A 20,905-nucleotide genomic window follows, 5' to 3' on the forward strand; every position below is an offset into this window, starting at 1 on the left:
CTACACAGAGAAAGCAAATTACTGTCATCTAGCCAACTGAAATGAGCTTTCTCATGGCTTGGCCTCTTCCTCTTCATCAAAGTCACTCAGCAAGCTACACACTGTTCATAAGTCTGCCTTGTGGGTTGAAATCAAGCTGTAAACCACAGGCTTACCAGCTTTATCTTAAATCATTAACACAAATAACAACATAATTTTTAAACTGGCTATCTAAACGCTCTGAATTTTTACCATTCCATTTAACAAGCAACCTACCAGATCCCTGTTCCACAGTCAGCACAGATCTTTGCCCTCCCCCCACACTCCCTGAACCATCTGTCCAAGAGCTGTTGCACTATAACCTGAAAAATAATGAAATCTGGTTTCCTACAGATTTCTATCCTACGTCAATATCCCCCACAAAGAGCCAGTTGTTCTCCTCCTACTCCTTTACAATGCCCAGTGTTGAAATTTGTTTCAATGGGATGAATGGTGCCAAAGTTCTGGATGAAGAAAGCAACTAAATGAACATTCATATGGACAAACAGACATCCAGCACAATTGTGTAAAGCTCCTAAGAGTACATTTGGCATCTGTGTATCAATTATATTAACTACTCATTAAGGAAACCGGTGTCCCCCTGCCGTGATCTCTACTTTAAAATCTGAGGTTCAACTCTCATGTGTAAGTAAAAAAGTTATCCAAGCGCCTGCTCCCAGAAGCAGACCCTGGGCAGGAACAAGCAAATTATTAAGGGCACTCTTACCTACCATTATGTGACATTCCAACTGAAAGGCACTTTTGGAAACGACAGTATTGGCACTTATTACGATTTTTTTTCTGAATTTTGCAGTTGCGATCACATTTATCATAGATGAGTTTTAATCGAATTGTTCTTCTAAAAAACCCCTATAAAAAGTTTGAGAAAACAGTATGTAATGTTAAAGCACGTTGAGTACTACACTTCAAGCATACAGATAATTTTGTTTGTTTGTTTATTGATGTCATGAAAAAAAACAATATACAAAGTATAACCTGTCAAAAGGTAAGACTCTCCTGTGCTACCCAGTGAAGTGGTGTGTAGGAAGGCATGTGTAGAATGGAAAACACAAAAGGAGAGAGCAGCTCTCAGCCCTCTCTCTTGGGAGAGGACCAGAGGCTCAGAGTCCCTGAGTAGATTTGCCCTTAAGGATTAAGCAAGACAGTCACATACTGCTTTTGTATGCATTCTCTCAGCCTCTTCTGTCAGAAATAACCTTCATCATACATGTAAGTTGCACAAACATACAGATTTAAAATATCTTTTCTTCATCCAGCAAATGTGAGGGATACAACAAAATAGCAGAGTGTATTAGAAAAAGCCAAAGACACAAAAATGGGCATTACAGAAAAGACTGTAACTCAACAGATCTTACCATGATGTCTTTTAACGCTAGTCTTGTACTACGAAACATAGGGTTAGCAAAATTTTGTAGAGATATTGCCACAGTTTGCTTCACTGACACAAAAACATGTCATTTAGACTGTGGGACACATCTGACAATGAACTGGCTCCCCATCTCTAACAGAGATAGCATTATTCCCTAAGATTTATATTTGAATTACCATCTTCTGACATTAAGCAATAAAAAAAACCTTACACAGACACAATTACTTCTCTCACCTGACATTATTATTTAGAAAAAAAAACGGAAAACCAAAACGTTAGAAGGAAAAGGAAAATGTTATAATTCCTGGGCTATATAAATCCCCAAAATTATGCATCAATGATAACACTAATTTGCCCCAGAGACATGCACTGGCCCCAAAACTGCAAGAGGTACAACACTAAGTGACTGTGGCAGAATGGGGGGGGGGAGATGAGATTTGTTACTGTTGTAATGGAAATGTAGCAAACTCACATGCTTCTCACAGCCGTACTCCCAACACAAATAAAACACTAGTGGAGCAATTAGGCTTTGACTTTTAGTCACAGTTTAGTGTTTTAAGTTGTTTTAGTGTTTATCTAACTATGCCCAGAAAAGCAGCATTGAACTTATCACCGTGAATTGCCCCTGCTTGATGAAGGTCTGGTATTGAGTTAGGGTAACCAGTTATGGTATCTGAAAAATTTATTTCAGCAAAAAAGATCACAGATACTTTTCTTATTTAAATAATTGCAACGGCTAGAATCATGTTAATGGAACGTTTAGGTAACAAATGTTTATCTTCATCTAACCCTGTAAATAAAGCAACATGTTTTAGGTTCTTAAAAAGAAAATTACAACTGTACCTTACAACCTTCACAAGCATGTACTCCGTAATGGTAGCCTGAGGCTTTATCCCCACAAATTCTACATTCAATGTTTAATGCTCCACTGGGTGATTCATCTATGCTACCTGGAGCTGTGGCAAAATTAATGGATGAAGGACTGGATGCTGGTGAAAGGGTGTCTAAAAGAAAAAGGAACACTTCATAAATGCTATGCTATCAAGATTGATACCATTTCTATCCATACAAAAATGTGCTTATTCTAAAAAATAAACATGAGTTAACAGTCATTAAGTGAACTAATAATTTGGCCATGTTTGAAAAATAATTAATATTTATATCAACAGTGTAAACACACACAACATACAGGGTGTACCCTGCTAATTTTGATGAGACATACAATGTCAACAAACAAGAAGCATTACCAAAGTAACCCTGATAACAAGAACTAGAAGAGTAACAATGGTTCTCAAGGATTCAATAAACATGCACCACACAAAATACAAGAAAACCAAGCTCTTTTGGATTTTCCTGTGTTCCATTTTTACTTTCAAACGTGTCTCAATTTGATATGAACATGACATTTTTTTATCCCACAACTTAAAATAACTAAAAAGCACTGAATTAATATTTCTTCTAAGTCAAGGACATTTTCTTAACCATAAAACCGCACATTTACCATGGTCATAAGTAAATTACATTTGGAAAACAGTATTCAACATTCGCCTCCTGCTCAAGGCAAATACTACAAAGTATAAAAAGAAAAAAAACAACCCACGATTAAATAGAACCCCTCATGATTTGAAGTGTGTATCACAATACCCATTCAACCTGTCTCTCGCTCTCTTGCCATTACACCTTCCATCTCTTGTGCTGAAGTGCTGAGCACCAGATGTATTGCTATGGGACGACAAGAGACATATTCCTAGCTCATGCTGAGTTACAGTTAAAGTCCCCTTGACTTCTGGAATGCTACTCACGGTTTTAAATGATGATCTAAACTGAGGCCTAAAAAGCAGTTAGGCAACTTTTTTTAAAGAAAAAGTGAAATTTTCTCAAAGTGAAAACATGCTCCTGCACACCAGCTGAGAGGCCAAACAGATATTAAAAGCAAGGTCACACATCTGTCTGCTTCTAAGATAATCCAGCAGTAGAAGCTTTGCTCAGGTAATTTATCTTTTTATTATAATGGGAAAAGCATTTCTGGATTTCTGTACAATGAAAGAAACTCTTCCAGCATTTTACTACTAGAGAAACATGATGCAAAACTAACACATTCCAACCTTAATTATTTCAATTAATATTTCCACCCTATTTGAGGAAAATATTTTCTGAGGCCAGAATTTCTTTTATCTTCCATCTTTCAACTTGCACCACAAGACTTGAGCAAATTAATGGGTGTGTTATTTTAACAGAAAGATTAAGAAACACTTGTGAATGTAGGTCAGCCAGTATTATGTTGGAAAAAACCTTGGCACAGAACTCAGTCTGCGTTGCCAGCACTGCCAAGCCCACAGGCATCAAAGTCCTCAAGAACAGCCTAAAACCCAGGATTTTTTTAAAGTGATTCTCATTTCTTTTTACTTCTTATAGAATTCGACCCTTAAAAGTTTACATTTTCCATCTTCTCTAACATCAAAACTAGAATGTTTTGCAGTGAACATTCCAATTACAAGGTGACAGTAGAAGCTGATCTAAATTATTGTAGGACCTGCACACACATCCACACAAATAATGAAAAAAAACAACTTCTCTCAGAAGGACTATGTTATAAACCCAGCACATAACTTTTCCTCTGGAAGGCATCTCTCTAACATGAAGGTCTGCAACCAAAAGGGACTCAAATAATATTTCTACAAAGATTCCTTTGGGCGATAGTGCCAAGAGGCAGGTCTCCTTTCTCCCTTCAAAACTCACACTACTAATTTCAACCACTTCAGCAGAGAAGCATGCCTCAGTTGTACTGGTGCAGTTTTGGTAATGAAAATAGTAATCACAGCCCAGGAATTGATTTAAGGTGAGAAACCACAAAACAAAACATAATGCAAAACAACCAGAAAGTTAATAATAAACTAGTTTAAATGGCTCTAGGGCTAAAAGATTTGTAAATCCCCAGTTTCAAAAGGAATACCTTACTGACATTATTGCAGTGTCCCATACCCACTTTGATCTCTCAAAAAAAGCCTCTCACAAAGATCTTCTGACTAAAGACCATGTAATGTATTAGCACCCTGAGACTGTTAATTTAACCAGGGTAGAAGTCATTAGCTGAACAACACTACTCTTGAGAAGGGGGAGAAAACAGCATGTCCAAAACATCAGTACACTAAAATATACTGGAGTTCTTGGTGAGCTTTTAAGGGTTAGATTATAAATTTCAGGCAAATGTTTCAAAATACTTCACAAATAGATGTGATTAGAAAAAAGTTTTAAAAATGGGAAATTAGTACAAGATTGTGACTTCCTGCATGACTACACTGAACAGTAGCTTTTTTGTGATTTATAGTGATATATATATATATATATATAGTGATTTATAAGTCATTTTGCAAAAGGTGTTGATACTAATGACAATTTAAAGCGGCAACATTTTGTTACACTATTTTTCAGTAACATTTGTCTAATAAACTAACTTTAGCCTTAAAGATTTCAAGAGCATGCTACCATCATCTTATCTATTTCTAGTGACACTTGGTCATAAACAGCAAGTATTGCATTAGAAAAGTTTTTAATGTCTATTACTATGCATTTGTATAAAGGAAGTTTTATGTTAAACCAAAACTGTCTTACCCGTTATAACTGATCCATCAGATCCTGGACCATTTCCCAGTGACTGGAACTCCGTTAAACTTAAAGCTCCAGAGCTATCATCACCTAGAGACTGAGAAAGGTCTTGAATGTTGTCCATATCTTGTAGAAATTCTCCAGATAAAGGGCTGCCTATGTCATCCTCCTCCAAGGGAGTAAGAGGATAGAGCTGATTTTCTGTGTCCACCATTTTGATTAAGTAGAGCAGTCACTTAAACTTCTTTACACTGGGGAAAGAATAATTTAAAAAATAATAATCCTGTACTTATAATACTAGAGGTTGTTTATTTTTTTTTTTTAATTGAATAATATTTGAATTGGTTAAAGCACACTGAATACATGAATTCTAATTCAATCATGAAATATTATACAACATTCAACATCATTAGCAGGACAGAGAAAAAGCCAAACATCCCCAAAATACATCAATACAAATTAAAGTTATTCCAAGATCAATCTGTAGACTGTTATTTTCCCTCCTTTGCTGACAAAAGTTGTCTATTGAGTTTTTATAGCAGGCATTAAGCACTTCCCACCAAAATATATAGTAAATTAACAAATATAAATATGCATTAATATTATGTTTGAGCAGTCTTTTCTCACCTTATCTAACAGGTTTAGATATGTTGATTTGGTCCTCTGTTCTCATCCCTTTTAAATTTGTTTGATAGGTCTTTTGACACTGCAGAGAACAAAATACTGTCTTACACTAAAATATTTGTAGAAGTGGGCCAAACTAACACTTTTTTACTGACTCTGGTCAAAGAACACACTCAGCAAGGGTGCTCCAGCATATACAATCCAATATATCTGTAATTCCTAGCGTTAGCTTTATTTCCCCAAGTGACCTAAGCTTTTAAAATTGCCTTCAAAACTAGCCACCGCTGTCATCAACTCTCAGTGACAGCACAGGTTCCTAAGAAAATGTCACACATTTTAACTCTCCTTCTATTAACTTGTCAGGGAAGGCACCAGTGAACGCACCGCAGAAAGTTGCTGCTGCTGCACAGACCTGCTGCTGCTAAAAGAGACTCATCTTTTATGCCGTGTACCTAACCTAGCCGAGTTAGACTGAGTGTGCCTATAAACACGTGCTGCTGCAGACTTGTCCATGCAATGAATATGCAGGAGCAGTCGGAGAAGCTCTGGCTGTTACTGTGGTTACCGCTCAGCCCTCAGTTCCTTTGCAGAGAACACGTGCTCCCTGCACTTCCCTGGGAAGCCTGAAACTGCCAACCCCTGCCTGCCTGGGGATGCACAAACGCTGGTTTTGCAACAAAAATGGTAAAAAACCCAAACCAAAACAACAACAAAACTTCCTTGGTGTTATTTAAAGTCTCAAATACCAATTAGCTTGATTCCTATGGTGATAAACATTTTATATGAAGAAATAAATAATTGTCTTTGCTAATCTGTGACAAATTCACCCTGTGAAAATCAGACACTTATTCTGGAGGAAAAAAAAAAAAAAAAAAAAAGAAGTCGTCATATTTGGCTATGTAATTGACCAAAAGGGTACAATTAAAAGCAAGACAAATTGCTGACTACTGCTTTTCATACTACTGACTGAAGAGAGCCATCACTTGTATTCAGCTACGTTTAAAAACCACTCAGAATGTTCTGAAGCGAGATATCTACAATCAAGCCTTTCATCCCCAGCCTGGTGGCAAAGGGCTGCCTACACTTATATTTGCATAACTTTGCAGGGTATTACATAGCTCTATCTGAGGGCAGAATGACCTACTCTAAAGAAGACTAAAAGCTATGCTTGTGACAACCTGCAGTGTGCACACAGTTTTAAAATTACTTATGTTTCAGGTGCACTTATCAGTGCACACTGCTACTTCTTTTTGTCATTTCATGGAAAACCAATGGTGCACATACATCACTCCTATAGTGCTTGCCAGTGTGTTCATTACATGACTGTAAGGCCAAACAAACAATTAAAACACCCTCTCCACTGCATTTCATAAGGCTGTCCGTTCCACAGTTTGCATTGTTGCAGCTAACCGGTTTTATTTCAAGTATATATCTTAGACTTGGCAAATGTATATACTTTGATTTTAAGAACACCCCTTCTCTTTATTACTGGCATCCACTGGCTGTAGTGGTACATTCAGCCAAGTGAATATACATAAAAATTGTAACCTCTCAAGTACAAGGGGAGATTGAAACTGTAGTGTAATCATATAAACAATAAAACCCTAATTATTAGAATAAAACAATATGTCCTATATATCCTTGGGCAATTTATTATAGCTCTGCGCACCATTGTACCTGTTTTTTCAAAGAAACTTTGTTGAGGCTAAAAAAAGTTTACTGAACCAGTGTCCAGTTAGATTTCCTGCAATTTGTTAAAATATTACTGCTACAGTAATACAGTGCTCTTGGCACTCCCAACCCAAATATGATTTCAGATCAAAGATACAGATTTTTTCTCCCCAGTCTAATAGTTTACCATGTACCTGGAAGGACAGAAATAAAGGAGCAGCAGACACATAGCCAAATCCTGAGCTCCTACTTATTTACTCAGTTCACACACACTGAAATGGAGTTTTTTGTGAATGTAAACACTAAAGGTTTCAGGATCTGTCCAGCATAACTGAGATTACAAAGTTTTCAGATGGTTCATTGTATCTTGACTATTAAAACTAAGCCAAACACAATAAACAGTTCTGAAGGCTGAAAGAATAACAAATTATAAGAGTCAAATCTCCAAATATCTGATTTTATAAACAAGATAGAATATTGGTCTCCCTTGAGTAGGAAAAAAAACAGATGCTGTTACTATTATGAACTTGCCATCTCATACTACAGGACCCTTAGTAAAGATCGATTTGCCCAATTCCTTTGAAACTGGGTAGTATTAACTAGAAAAGGAAAATATGCCCTAGATCACATAGCAAATAAGAGCATCTAGGAGACTAAGAATGGGAATTTATCCATTATTTTTAACTCCAGTTAGACAACAGATATGTTACTGCTGATTTTACTTGGACCTGTCACATTGCTACTCTACGACTACACACAGCTTGCCTCTATTTAAAAATAACAGTCACATTAAGTTTTCCATTTTGATAGATTAAATACTCACTAGGATATTGTGCCAGATTGTCAGCACTGTAATGGAATTTTTTATAAGCAATACAAGAGTTTTCATGCACATTTCAAGTTCTTCCTGAAGGGATCAGTTGAAAGGCTGCTGCAGCTTTTGAGAGCATCCAAGCAATACTGACTGGGAGGTCTGGCTAGTTCACAACGTAACAGAACATTATATTTTAAACTAAAACAAAATAAATGCTTTCACATCAAGGACTGAAGTGTAGCTGCTCTCAGTTACAGACCCTATAAAATTTCCATAATCTGAAACTATTTAGTAAAATAACTTTATTTTAAAAGTCAACAGTTGTCCTATCTCGTTCTCTTACAAATCTGACTGGCTTAGAACCTGACAACATATTAAGAAATATCTACATTTGTTACTTATAAGTCTGACAGAAAACTGAAAATAGAAAAATGCTTGTAACATACACAACCATAGTTCCTGAAGAAAAAAAAATATCAGAAATTATATAAATGAAGACCCTAAATAAAATACTACTTACAAATAAAATAATTAGCCTAATGCTAGGAATGTGTGGTTGCACACCAAGGAAAAATGGCACAGATCATTGTAGATTATCTGACAAAGATTTTAGCACTAAACCACCTGCATTTATTCACAGCAACACTTGCAATCTCAAGAAGGCTCAAGATGCGCAGTAATTTTGCAGATGCAGAGCGGATTTACAAAACATTATTTTCACAAAGTAAGAAAAAGATTCGACTGCAAACAGTTCTGGATAACATCATCTGTTACTCTCTGCTGACGCTCTCAATCTCGTAGATCTTTGCAGTTTCTCTGTTGATGCAGCATGAACCAGCTCAGCAACACCTGGAACTAACTGCTGGTTGCTGTTAGTTATCTAACTACATTAAGTTATCTACTACATTAAGTACCTGATGTCTCTAAGTGGAATATACTCCAGTTGAGAAATGATAAATCACTTTTACGCATTTTATTTATAAAATCAAAGTTAAATTGCTGTCCCTGTGATGTGGCTCTTTTGGGTGAGGGAAGAGCGTAAAGAAACCTTGATGTAAGTTGTTTTTGCAATGATAGCCAAGAACAAAAACAACTGTTCTCTGGCAATCCAAAGGAGACTACCAAAGTTGTCTCCCTAAGGGGCCACCAACAAAAAAAGAAGAAAGGAATGGCAGAGCACACGATCAGCACTGCTCCTCTGGTGTGCTCTTCAGGAGGTTCTCCTGGGCTAAAACATTGTTCATGGCACAGAAACATTATATTCCCCTGCGGATACGTAGCAAGAGGACACTGTCCTGGGATAGCTGGGGAGGTTCCAGGAGGCACTAGGCTCCTCGCATCCAGCGTTACTTCAGGTTCCCTACTGAATCACGTACATCTCTCCAAGTCTGATTTCTGCATCCAGCACAAGTATTTTTATACGATTAAGCGAACGCTGAAGTCTCCCTTGAAACAAAATAGGCATTATTTGACAGGAAAGCAAAGGAGAGGCTCGATAGCTGGACTCTGAGCACAGCAACAGCTCTTTCAGCAGCGTGCCTGGTATTGCCCAAATTGCACTATACTTTACAGTAAATATTTAAAATTCAGCAGACTTTTTAGCTGGACCTATGTAAGAACAACCTAACAGCTAGTGAAACATAAATGAAGGGCTTATTGTTTTAACTTAAATTACATACCCTTTTGTACTTTCAAACACTACTAGTAAATTACAGCTGTTTAATCATTATGGCTCTTGTCAATGATCAACTAGCTACCTTAGCAAGCACAGCCATTACGTAACCCTTTCTGAAGACTATCAAAGTATGCTAATATTTTCATTACTAAAAAAGTTAGAATTAGTTTGATGTTTTTTTCATAAGTACAGAAAGCCTTTAAGTAAAATGTCTAGTATTCATGCAATAAACCATTTGCCTTCTGTCTTCCCTGTACATTGTGCATGTTTACACCTGCTTAATATGCATTAATCCTTGTTTCTGTGAAAAGAAAGCTTGTAAAACGGGAAGAGTAATGAGTTTGAAGTCCATTTCAGTAGTATTCACAAAGAGTATTTTGCTTTACAAAAAAAAATTTGAGCCTATTACAACAGTAGATTGCTGTGGTAGCTACAGCACGATGATTCCACTTAAGAATCTGTGTAAGTCAACATTTCTTCTTACTCTTAAAGACTTCAGAAAAATTCGGTGTCACAAAGACATTGGCAGAGGACTTTCCCAGCTTCCCATAAAAAATTTTAGTCTCCATATCCCCTTTCCTACACCCACATACAAACACACCCAAAGTAAACTGAAAACAAGAGAGTATGACAGAAAAATAAGAACATAATTTCTTGAAAATATGGCTTTAAGGATAAACAGATTTTACTGGTGCTCTCTCACAGCATCTTATCTCTGGAATATGTCCTATTTACAGAAGAAGTCTCCCTTTCCCACCACGACACTGCAAACACCCAATCAGTAATTTACCTCTAAATTTGAAACAGATCTTAAAGAAACAGCAGTCAGATTATAAAAAAGCCCCAACCAAACAACGAACAATAAAACAAATGCCAAAACACAATCATGCAGCCATTGGTTATTTGCTTCATTTTTGAAAGGGCTGGTGAAAGACTAAAACTCTGGCCCTTCCACATTTAATACTTGCCATCCTAGGGATAATCCCTGTAAGGAAATAGGTCTCTCAGATGCAAAGGTCTCTGAGAAGCAATAACAAAGTCTGGATTTACTGCATAAACAAATTGATCGTGTAAAGGGCTTGCTTGCAAATACCGAGGTTAAAGTTGAAACAATCATTACCTCTAGGTCACTTGGAAAATGTTGTGGCTGAATACAGCACACTGAAAACTAGTGGCTGCAGTAGAAAACTGAGGAGAATAGGAAAAGCCTGAAACATTTAAGCTACAAGGTATTTCCCATAGCCTGATTTACCATGTAAGAAACAACTGAAAACAAAAATAGCTGAAAAAAAAATTTGGCACCTAAAATATGAAGTCCAGTCTCCTACCTGGGAAAAGATGTATGTTTTCTCCTCTATCCTGTGACATTTGATTCAGCTTTCATACTTTGCAAACTTACATACTAGTAATAGCTTATATTTTACAAAGTATTAAGAATCTAAGACATATATTAATTTACTATGCCTGAGATGATAAAAAATGTCCATGAGCCATCTTTTCATCAAGACTGACAGTTCTAGCCCTCCAAAAAAACCCCCCACAAAACAAAACCAAAGAACTTAATCTTTTTTCCTTCTACACAGTTGTATGCCAAAATACCACACAGCTTAGAAGCATCCTTGCCTTTAAAACAACTCACAGTTCACATACCTTAATTTTGAAAAATGATACCAAAATTGCAAAGTTAAGCTCTTAAAAGTCTCCTAACAAAAAATTATATGCAACCTTGATTATGCCACCTTGTTTCAATGCACTATGTTCGAATGTATTGCACAATGTTCACAATGTTCTGCACAATACTGCAGAATGTTCTTCTTTCTCTGTACCACTCCCCTTAGAACTGGGCAGTGCACTAAACAGAAATGGAACTACACAGCTTGTAAGACAACCTGGTCTACATTAGTCTGCAGAAGGAAAAAAACAGTTAAGGTACTGGTTGATCAAAAAGGAAAGACATTTGTTCCTTAAGAAAAAAGAGTGAAAAGATGATTCTTTCTCTGATCTGTAAGTATTGGCAGAACTGGAGGAACACTAAGGAGTTTCTAACTTCACATGGGAAGAGCTGATAAGGCTTTGAAACACTGCAAATATTTTGCTGATTGATAATGAAAGTCGTAAAAGCAACATGGGAGTATTTTTTTTTCCTCTTGTATTACTCAGCCAAACCCAAGCAGAACTTACTGAGCCAGGCAGCAGCACTTCTTTGTTCCCAGGATTTTCTGTCGTGTTGGATTTTAAAAGACATGATCCAAAAAGAGAGAGGAAAGCCAAGATTTTCTTATTGAATATTAATATTTTTTATCAGCTTTTCCATACAACTAATTACCCAACACCATAAGCAAACACTTTTAAAGACGGGACTAAAACAGATGAGCTCACATGCTGTACAAGCAGTATGAAGATGCAGGGAAGAGCAGTGCTAATTAAGGACAGGTCAGGCGTGAACAGTACCACAGGAGCCACCAAATTCCATGTTGCAGGTAAGCAGAAGTATTCTTCAACAGGACCTACTCTTTCAGACCATCAGGAGCATCTATGATTTGTCTGTGTTGCAGCACCAGCTCCTATTAGCCCAGCACAAGACAAAGAAAATGTAATTTTGTGGTCGACACGGCTTATTTAGGCCAAGTGTTGAGATTTTAAAATTAAGCTTATTTTGTGGCTTATGCAGAACAGATGTTTTCCAGCCATATAAAAGTATAATGACATTGTCAGAAACTCTTGTACCGTGCAATATATGTGATATTGGGCATGCAAGTTCCCATTAGTTTGACAAAAATCTCAGCTCTTAGGATGTCACTATTTTGTTAGTTGTTTGGTTATTTTTACTTTGAAAAACTAAGGAAATTACCTAATAAAATTATTAAAAGTAATTTACAAGGCAGTGTTTTCCTGGTGCAAACCACTTTTAAAAGTAAGAACATATGGAAGGAGATACTAACATAAGCAACATTTGTCACCTGGCAAGAACATTACCAACAGTAACACAATACATTAGGATACAAATTCTGTAGAGAAAACAAACAAGGGTTGTCAAAAAGGAGGTAGCCATACTAAATATGAAAGATTCCTTACTTAATATTCAAGTGCAAAGCAGCCAGAATTCAGAATCTGCATTATAGAAATGTAAGGCTCTAGGACCATCTGTTTAACATTTTTGTACTTCTCAAGCAAAAATCTAAAACCTCACATCTGTGATTATAAAAACACTCAGTTAAAGGCAAGACATGCAAAGTCCTCTTGGATTGCTAGAAAAACGTACTGTACCTCCTTATAAAAGAGAACTTAGAGTTGCTTATAATTGCAGTATATACAAAGACACAGTTTAAAATTTAGCATTTGCACCAATATCACAACTTATAAAGACCAAAAAGCCCAAAATACTTCTTGAAATGATTGCTTAACACTGCTTAGCTATGAAAATTTGGGCAGACCCTACAGAGAAGCAGACAAAAAAAAAAAAAGAAGACAGCAAAAAGCAACTAATTGGCCAAGGAAGGGGTAAAAGCACAGACTGAAAAAATACAAGGAACAATGACATAATCGCTAACAGTCACTATTCAGCTACTTGGCAGTTACTGAGCCAGCTTCAATCCTTGTTGGCATCTCCCTGTAGCTTCTTTCCAAGATTTAGTGGCACAGGGTAGAAGCTACTTCACGGGTCCTGACACTGTGGAGTCTCATTGCCTAGGATATATTAAAGGAAGATAAATGTCTCTGAAAAGGGCTATTCATCCCTCTTTTAAATGCAGCATTTCTGCTTTAAAACTATCCAGCTGGTTTCTATACCTTCATGATTACTTACTCACTATTTCCTCCAATGTTTTCTTTCAATTATGTAACACGCTCATGAAACTCTACATAGTTGTAGAAATTGTCTGCTTTGTCAAGATTACTGTTTAAGAAGTAACTCAAGACTGCAACAAAACTACTCAGGAAGTAATTAAACTATTGATTGCAAGTATCATACCCTCTCACTTTCACACAACAGATGCAACTACTAACAGAGAAACAAATTACAAAGCAGAATTGAATGTTCAGCAAATGGACATAAGAGGGGTCTTCATCTCACCTAATGCAGGCAACTCACATATTTGAGTTGAGTGGAACTCCATGGACTTCCCCGTGCCATGGCCTCTTTGAGGCCACAGTTACAAATTAAAAAGCAGCACCTCTTGATCAGATTGCTTCCCTGACCCAGTTCACTGCAAAGCCTCACAAATATTTGTGCTGGCCCAGTGGAAGGACCAGAAACAAGCAGCTGGGGAGAGGGACACGTGCTGCAGTGCCAACAAATACATGTGTATGTGCAGCCTGAATCCCCTCTGGAGAATCCAATGATTGCATCAACAGGCCAGACCTGTAAACCAGGCATTTGCATTGCCTGAAGGAAAGCAGCCCTGCCTCTTCAGTCTCCAGGGAGAGCTGAAAACTGCTCTAGACATCAGGCAGCATCTCTATTAGATTAAGCAGTACCATCTTCTGACAGGGCCATGAAACTCTCACAAAGGCTCGGCGGGACCATGCACATCCCACAATTATTCATCATCCTTCCAGCAGTAAAACTCCCACAGAAATACAGTAAATGAAAGGTACAGGCATTTCCTCTGAGTTGAAACAATATACTCCAATAAAGAATTGGGGGAAGGGAGGAAGGGGGAAGGGGAGGAAGGGAAAGGAGGAAGAAAAATAATTCCAATGCTGGAAACTCAAGCCGAGAGTAGAATCCAGCTCAAAGAAAAACAACATCCTAGCATCACCTGCTAGCATAAAATTCTAGTGGGAAACTTTACTTTCAGCCTCTCAAGAGGTTGCATTTTAACCAGGAACTCAGCTGAGAACACTTTACATTTATATACATGACTCTCACACTGACTTTACATTGGACCAGAAAATCATGCTTGATAAGCAACATGAGACTAGTCAGTCTCTAACAGAGAGAGCTCAGCTTGAGATGTAACAAAATACCACAGTTCCAGGTTATCAGTACAAAGAGATCTTTAGCCTGTCTTTAAATTAGCCACTGCTAATGCTTTTAACAACAGGAGCCAGATTTGACTTCATCAGCAATGGGACAAAAAGGTTTCGCAACCTTTGCCTTCAGGCTCCGGAGACAAGACTTACAGGTCTATCACCTCAAGTTTGTATCTGTCCGAAGTCAAGCTTGCTTTTTTCCACGTAAATGGACATCTGCTGCATCAAATGGGAGATTAAAGACATATGCTGCAAGGCCCTGCTGATAAAAGGAAAATCTGTTTTTTCCTAGCTCATTTCTGCAAAGAGTGCAGCTTGCATTGCTGCTGGAGCTGACATCGAGCTCAGGCAGATAGATTCCAGTCTGCACTAAGACACTGAGATTTTTTGTTTATATTTTCTTCTGCTAAATGCGAGTTTTTGCATCAAAAAAGTGGATAATTTGTTGGTTTCTGTAACTAGGAAAAGGAAGACCTGAATTTCTTTCTAATGAAAGCTGAACCGAAGCTAAAGTCAGAAGTAAATATATGTCAGAGTAAAGCTTTTAAATCTCTCTTTAAATGTCTGTCTGCTGAATCCTTTAAAGTCTTGTAAGAGTTGACTAGTCAGGCTTCAGTATCAGTCAATGGCAACATTAGTGAACAACCTGTATATTATAATATTGTATTATACATATGTATTATATATATCTATATTACATTATATATATATATGTACATTATATACACAATATAATATTATATTAGGGTTACTGGTAACCTATAATGTTCTCTCCTTCACTTTACTGTTTTCTTCAAGAAGTGTTTTGTGTAGAGTCTTTTATTTTAGGGTTTTTTTCTAGGTGGTTGGTTTGGAGTTTTTTGAGGTTGTGGGTTTTGATTTTGGGTGTTGTTTTGTTGGGTGTTTTTTTTTTAACTACCTTATAATCCAATCTGATGTCAAGATAATTGCTGACTCTAAACCAAGAAAGTACTGTCAAAGACTTCACTGGAAAACTTTTTGTTAGTCTTTAGCTTAGCTTCAACTTCTATTGTTGAGATGCCTAGAAATCCTGAAAAATGTAATTTGTAATTTTTTTCCCCTCCTTTTTCACTTGTATAGTAAATAATGAGCTCTGGCGCATGGTTGAGAATTCACTACAATCTCAATAGAATAAGCAAACTATTATTAACATGACAAAAAAAACATAAAAATCAGCCTGGACAATGATTACATTAGTTATTAATGCATGTAAAGCAAACATTCAGATTGGAGTTAATAATATTCAGTATTTTTGAGGCATGACCAATTAAGTAAGTATATTTTATTAACAAGAAATTCAAAAGAACAGTAAGATTTTTTTTTTTTTTTGCAAGAAACTAAGCCACGGCAACATGCTAGTAACCACTATGTTATAGAGTACTGCGTTCTCTGATATGTGCTCTCTTTCAAGTTCAAATACTGTTCCACAAATACTATTTACAGCTCACAACAGTTTCTGATAAAAGCCCCACTTTGCTGTTACATATATATATATATATATACACATATACATATATATATATACACATATACATATGCTTGTAACACACACTTCCTTTTTCTTTTCCTCTCTCCAAAGAATCTCCAAAGAATCTTCTTTGTCCAATATATTTCACTGTTAATATCTCTTGAAGTCATTGTTATATTCCACACTAGCAAGATTCAAACAATTACAGGTTAATCATAGCAGCCATAGCAGTTTGTGCCTCAAAATTCTACAGATTCTAAGTAACTCATGACATCACCTTGTAGGTGATGAAGCTAAAAGAATATAGTGTGTAGCACACAGCTGCCCCGTGTATTTGCTGAACACTTACATGTGAAGACCACATGAGGTGGTCTGAGAAGCAAAGATTTATGCAGCATTTAAGAGGCTGTTTCTTTACACGTACATTAAAGCTAGGCTTTGATTTATGATTGATATTTGAATCAATGCAAGGTCACATTCGGACAAACACGACATTTATGTATTTGCTATTTGATCCAAGGTCACGTTCACACAAACATGTCATCTGAGTATTTGCTATATTTTTATTACTGTGTTAATGAACTCAAAGCTCTCCTACTTTCTCCATGAGTCCCAAAGCTCCGTAGCCATTTATTTAGAAGTCAGCTGTTTCTTCTAAGTTTTGCCATACTGTACAAACGTGTGAGAAGCTAATTACAAAAGCCAAGATTTTTGATTGATTAACAGCTAGGAACACTGACCTCAGAAATCAGTGCTCAGATTGAGGCTAAATCTGGTTGCATGGTATGCCCAGAATTAAGACCATTTTTAAAAAAGGAACAGACCAGAAGTCCCACAGAAACTACATCTTAAGAACTGCATGCACATGTTAGATGTCCTAAACCATTACCCTTTTTTTTTTTTTCTAAAAGTAAGATGCAAAATAAGTTTAAGTGGTGAAGTCAAAGTTGATTCCAATGTGTACAGCATTTACAAAGAGCCTACACATCTGTCCTGACATGCTGCTCACTGGAAACTAGATCCTCAGGACTGAATGGGAGTGTTGCAATTGTTTCCTTACAAATGTGATTACAGCATCTCAGATTATGCAAAGTGGCTTCTCAATAATCTTCTAACTATCCCCTGATATTCTAGAGACTTCATTTGTTGAAAGATAAAGATATCTCAGGGTAAAAGGCAAACAAATTACATTTTAGTGTGGTGACTAAATTATTATCTCAGTAATAATCAATTTTTGAAGTCAATAAAATGTAAGCCCCTTGCTAAGTCTCCTGCAGAGTACATTCTCACTACATATGGTAAAAATAAACTTCACAGGGTACCAAATTAAAGACATCTGTGCAACTAAAATGGACAGTTAAAATAATAATCTAATACATACAGAGGCAATGCCAGGCAAAATTTTGGCCATTTTCTATTGAACATATTGACACATGCTATTACACAAACCTCTAACTCAGAAGTTCTACTTGCTCACATGCTTGATTAAAAAAAATAACAATAAAACCCAAACAACAAAAAACCCACAATACACATGACTGCCCTATCCAGAAAGATACTGTAACTTTTACAAACAAAGCTGTGTAACTCCTACTAATAAATGCGAAATGTTATGTGTACTATATTTATGAAAAGAAATAAAACCAGTTGCCCCTAACTTACAGAATTGAGCAAAGACTTTGAAGCACTTCCTAAAACTCTGGTAATATATTTCAACAGCCCTTAGGGTTTATATATATGTCTGGATACCTTAAAATGTATTCTTATAAACTAGGATACAAGAATCCTTTTGTTTTACATCCACAGACCTTTATGTGTGATAGCAATTGGTATATATTGTTGACAAGTCTTACTGGAAGGTCTGGCAGTAACGTACTCTTTAGAACTTGGAATCCTTGCTGTGTTATAAAGAAAATAACCTGTCTTAAATTTATCATAAAACAAAGGATAAGAAATAATTAACCACTCTTTTTTTCTGTGAGCCTATTTTTATTGCTGTGTGATTTCAACCTTGCTTACTGTTTGACAGAAGAGCAAGGGGATGTTCCTGTGACATAAACACTTCAACTGAATACAACCTAACTCAAGGCTACATATAACAATTCTGCCATATAATCTAATATTTTGCAGATATCAAGAAGTTCTGAGTTTGTTGACTGGTAATGAAATTTTTGAAGTTGCGTACAATTTTGTGAGTTTAAACAATATGATATAAGCTTGAAAGTATTACGTTGTGACAGTACACAAATTTGAAAGGTAGAATTCATATCGATTTTTGCTGTTACCAGCATTAAAACACTGGGAAAAGGGCAACTCTGGGGGGAAGCAATAAAAAAAGCTTTAATTTCTAATGATTTGCTCCCAAAGACATAATAATTTTCATACCACTGGCATCCCACATCGTGCTACCACATCTCCCTGCTCTTTCCCCATCTCACTACACTTACAGCTCCCTCTCCCCGCACAATGTCCCTGAACCACTGACTGTGCAAACAGCAAACAAGCTGTAGCTGGCTCAGAGCTACATGTTGCAACAGGCTCTCCAGTGCTCCTTTGCTGATTGGCAACTGACGGGTCAAACAGAACAGATAATCGTTGAATTCATATTGCATCATTTCCTCAGTGGGGTCAGCAAAGCGTTTTCCTTTCTTCCGAGTTACCAACTTTAATAGATATTACAGAACTTTAGTGCCTTTGCAAGTTCTCTGTCAAATCTGAGAAGACTAGCAGGCTCAAAGTCACTGGGTGGGGGGAGATGACAGCAGACTGTCCTGCATATAGACCTGACTTTCTCAGGGAACTAGACTAGAAGAGATGAGAAACCAATCCTGAACCCAGCTTTCAGCCTAGCAGTTTTGGAGCATGACTCTCTTTCAAGACAGATCTTGACTTTTGCCCCTTCTTTTTTATTTTGTTTTGGTTTTGCTGGGGTTTTTTGTTGTTGTTCACTGTTAGTATTTGTTTTATCTTTTCTAGGGTTTGTAGAACACACAAACAGTACAACGGTTGCCTGAAGTTATGACAGTACTTGGAGTATTCTACAATTTTCCAGGGTCCCTCACTTTTACTCCTATTTGCATACTTTATTGAGAAAAAAAAAATAATTGGCCGTCCTTGAAATGGTTGAATATTCACTTGGCTGGGATTTCTGACCTGTGGGTAAAAATATTAGTTCTTACAGACATCCTGATGGCAACATTCTTCCTGAATAAAAAGGTATTGCTTTGCAACAATATTTTTATCTAAGAAGAGGGGGGGAGGGAAAGAAGATACCTTAAATTAAAAGTTGAAAAATGGTTTGGACTTTGTTGCATATTGGTTTATGTGTGTGAAAAATTGCCCTTGAATCTAAACTGCACTTCAATTGCACATTAGGCCTTGTAATTCCTCTTTTTCAGAACACCTATTCAGATACAACTTCTCCACCTGGCAAACTCCCAAATTTTGTCACTTTGATCTCATTACACAGCTCCTGCCCAGAAAAATCAAAATTTAAAACCCCACAACTTTGCATCTGTATCACTTACTACAGTAACTCTTCTGCTTATGACCAGTATTCCTTTAAAAGGAACATGAAACCTCTTTGTTTTCTCTTTTCATTTACAGCTTAAACTTCCACATCTAAGCTCAGTCTCCTTGTTTTGGCTTGGGACAAAAGTCCAGTTGCTTTGGCACCTGATGCTGCAACTTTTGTTTCAAAGATCAAAACCAACAAAATATACCTTTCTGCCTCAAGTATACCCCCTTTTTAGTTTCCAGCTCTCTCCCCATCCCCAAATCTCAGGTTTCAGTTTTGGCTTTACACTGGCACACTCAGCTGCAACACTCTTTCAGCTGTCTGATCCTTCTCTTTCATAAGCCATGTCAGCCCATCCTCAAATCACCTCCTTCATCTCTCTGGTCCTCCAGTCTTCTATCTCAGCCCTCTAGTAGCTGCACAGCTGCACTCTTCCCACCATCTGCAATCCCTTGCATGATTCATCACCAAACATAACAGACCATGATTATTCACTATCTGAAAAGCTACAGTGGAATTTACATCTGGTTCTGGAAGAGATTCAAGAAGCCTGAATTTGCCTTCTTAGCAGAGAACACCACCACTGTGTATTTTTGGTGGGTTTATTTCACTGATTAACTTAATTCCCTTGCCCAGAGATAATATAAGACATATTCGATAACCTAAATTCAGCTTAACAGAAGAATCTACACCCTATCAAAGAGAATGACCATCAGACTAGATCTTACAGATTTAGGCCCCTTCTGCTTGCAAGTGTCTTTTTGAAAATTAATTGAGTAATCAAAACGGGCCAGCCTTCATACTTTTCTAACAGGAGACAAAATATACTGTCTTCTTAAGAAGCATGTTGAGTTGTGTAGTTCACTTATTCTTCAGTGTACTACAATTTTACTCATTCCTTCAAAGCATTTTTGCAGGCTCTTATTCCTCAGCTATTACATTTAAACAAATAAATAAATAAATGAAACCTGCTAAAAATAAACCTACTTTGATTTAGTGCCATGCCAAAACTCCAAGCACCCAGAGTAGAACACGAAACAAAACTCTTTCACTTTTTGTTGTTGCTTTTTTTTTGTCATTAAGAAAAGTCTTCTGTTTTGGTTTGGTAATTTAGAAATTCCTGCCTT

At 36.8% G+C, this 20,905-nt stretch overlaps 1 protein-coding gene across 7 annotated transcripts in view; it reads right to left on the reverse strand.

Annotated features, from left to right (window-relative positions):
* Positions 1 to 20,905, reverse strand: part of PPARA (peroxisome proliferator activated receptor alpha) — a 42,041-nt gene that overhangs the window by 14,585 nt on the left and 6,551 nt on the right. For 5 of the 7 annotated variants that reach the window (XM_051632027.1, XM_051631940.1, XM_051631577.1 and 2 more), the window contains 3 exons: positions 5,021 to 5,265; positions 2,252 to 2,412; positions 750 to 888 (listed from right to left, as the gene is read on the reverse strand). In XM_051632027.1, coding sequence (XP_051487987.1) covers positions 750 to 888; positions 2,252 to 2,412; positions 5,021 to 5,228 — 508 coding nt within the window. In that variant the 5' untranslated portion in view covers positions 5,229 to 5,265. Of the gene's footprint in view, positions 1 to 749; positions 889 to 2,251; positions 2,413 to 5,020; positions 5,266 to 5,641; positions 5,721 to 13,870; positions 13,959 to 20,905 lie in introns of those variants that run through there. The other 2 variants (XM_051631751.1, XM_051632119.1) reach the window with 2 other exon arrangements.

This window comes from Apus apus, chromosome 1, assembly GCF_020740795.1.
Source record: "Apus apus isolate bApuApu2 chromosome 1, bApuApu2.pri.cur, whole genome shotgun sequence".
NCBI lineage: Eukaryota > Metazoa > Chordata > Aves > Apodiformes > Apodidae > Apus > Apus apus.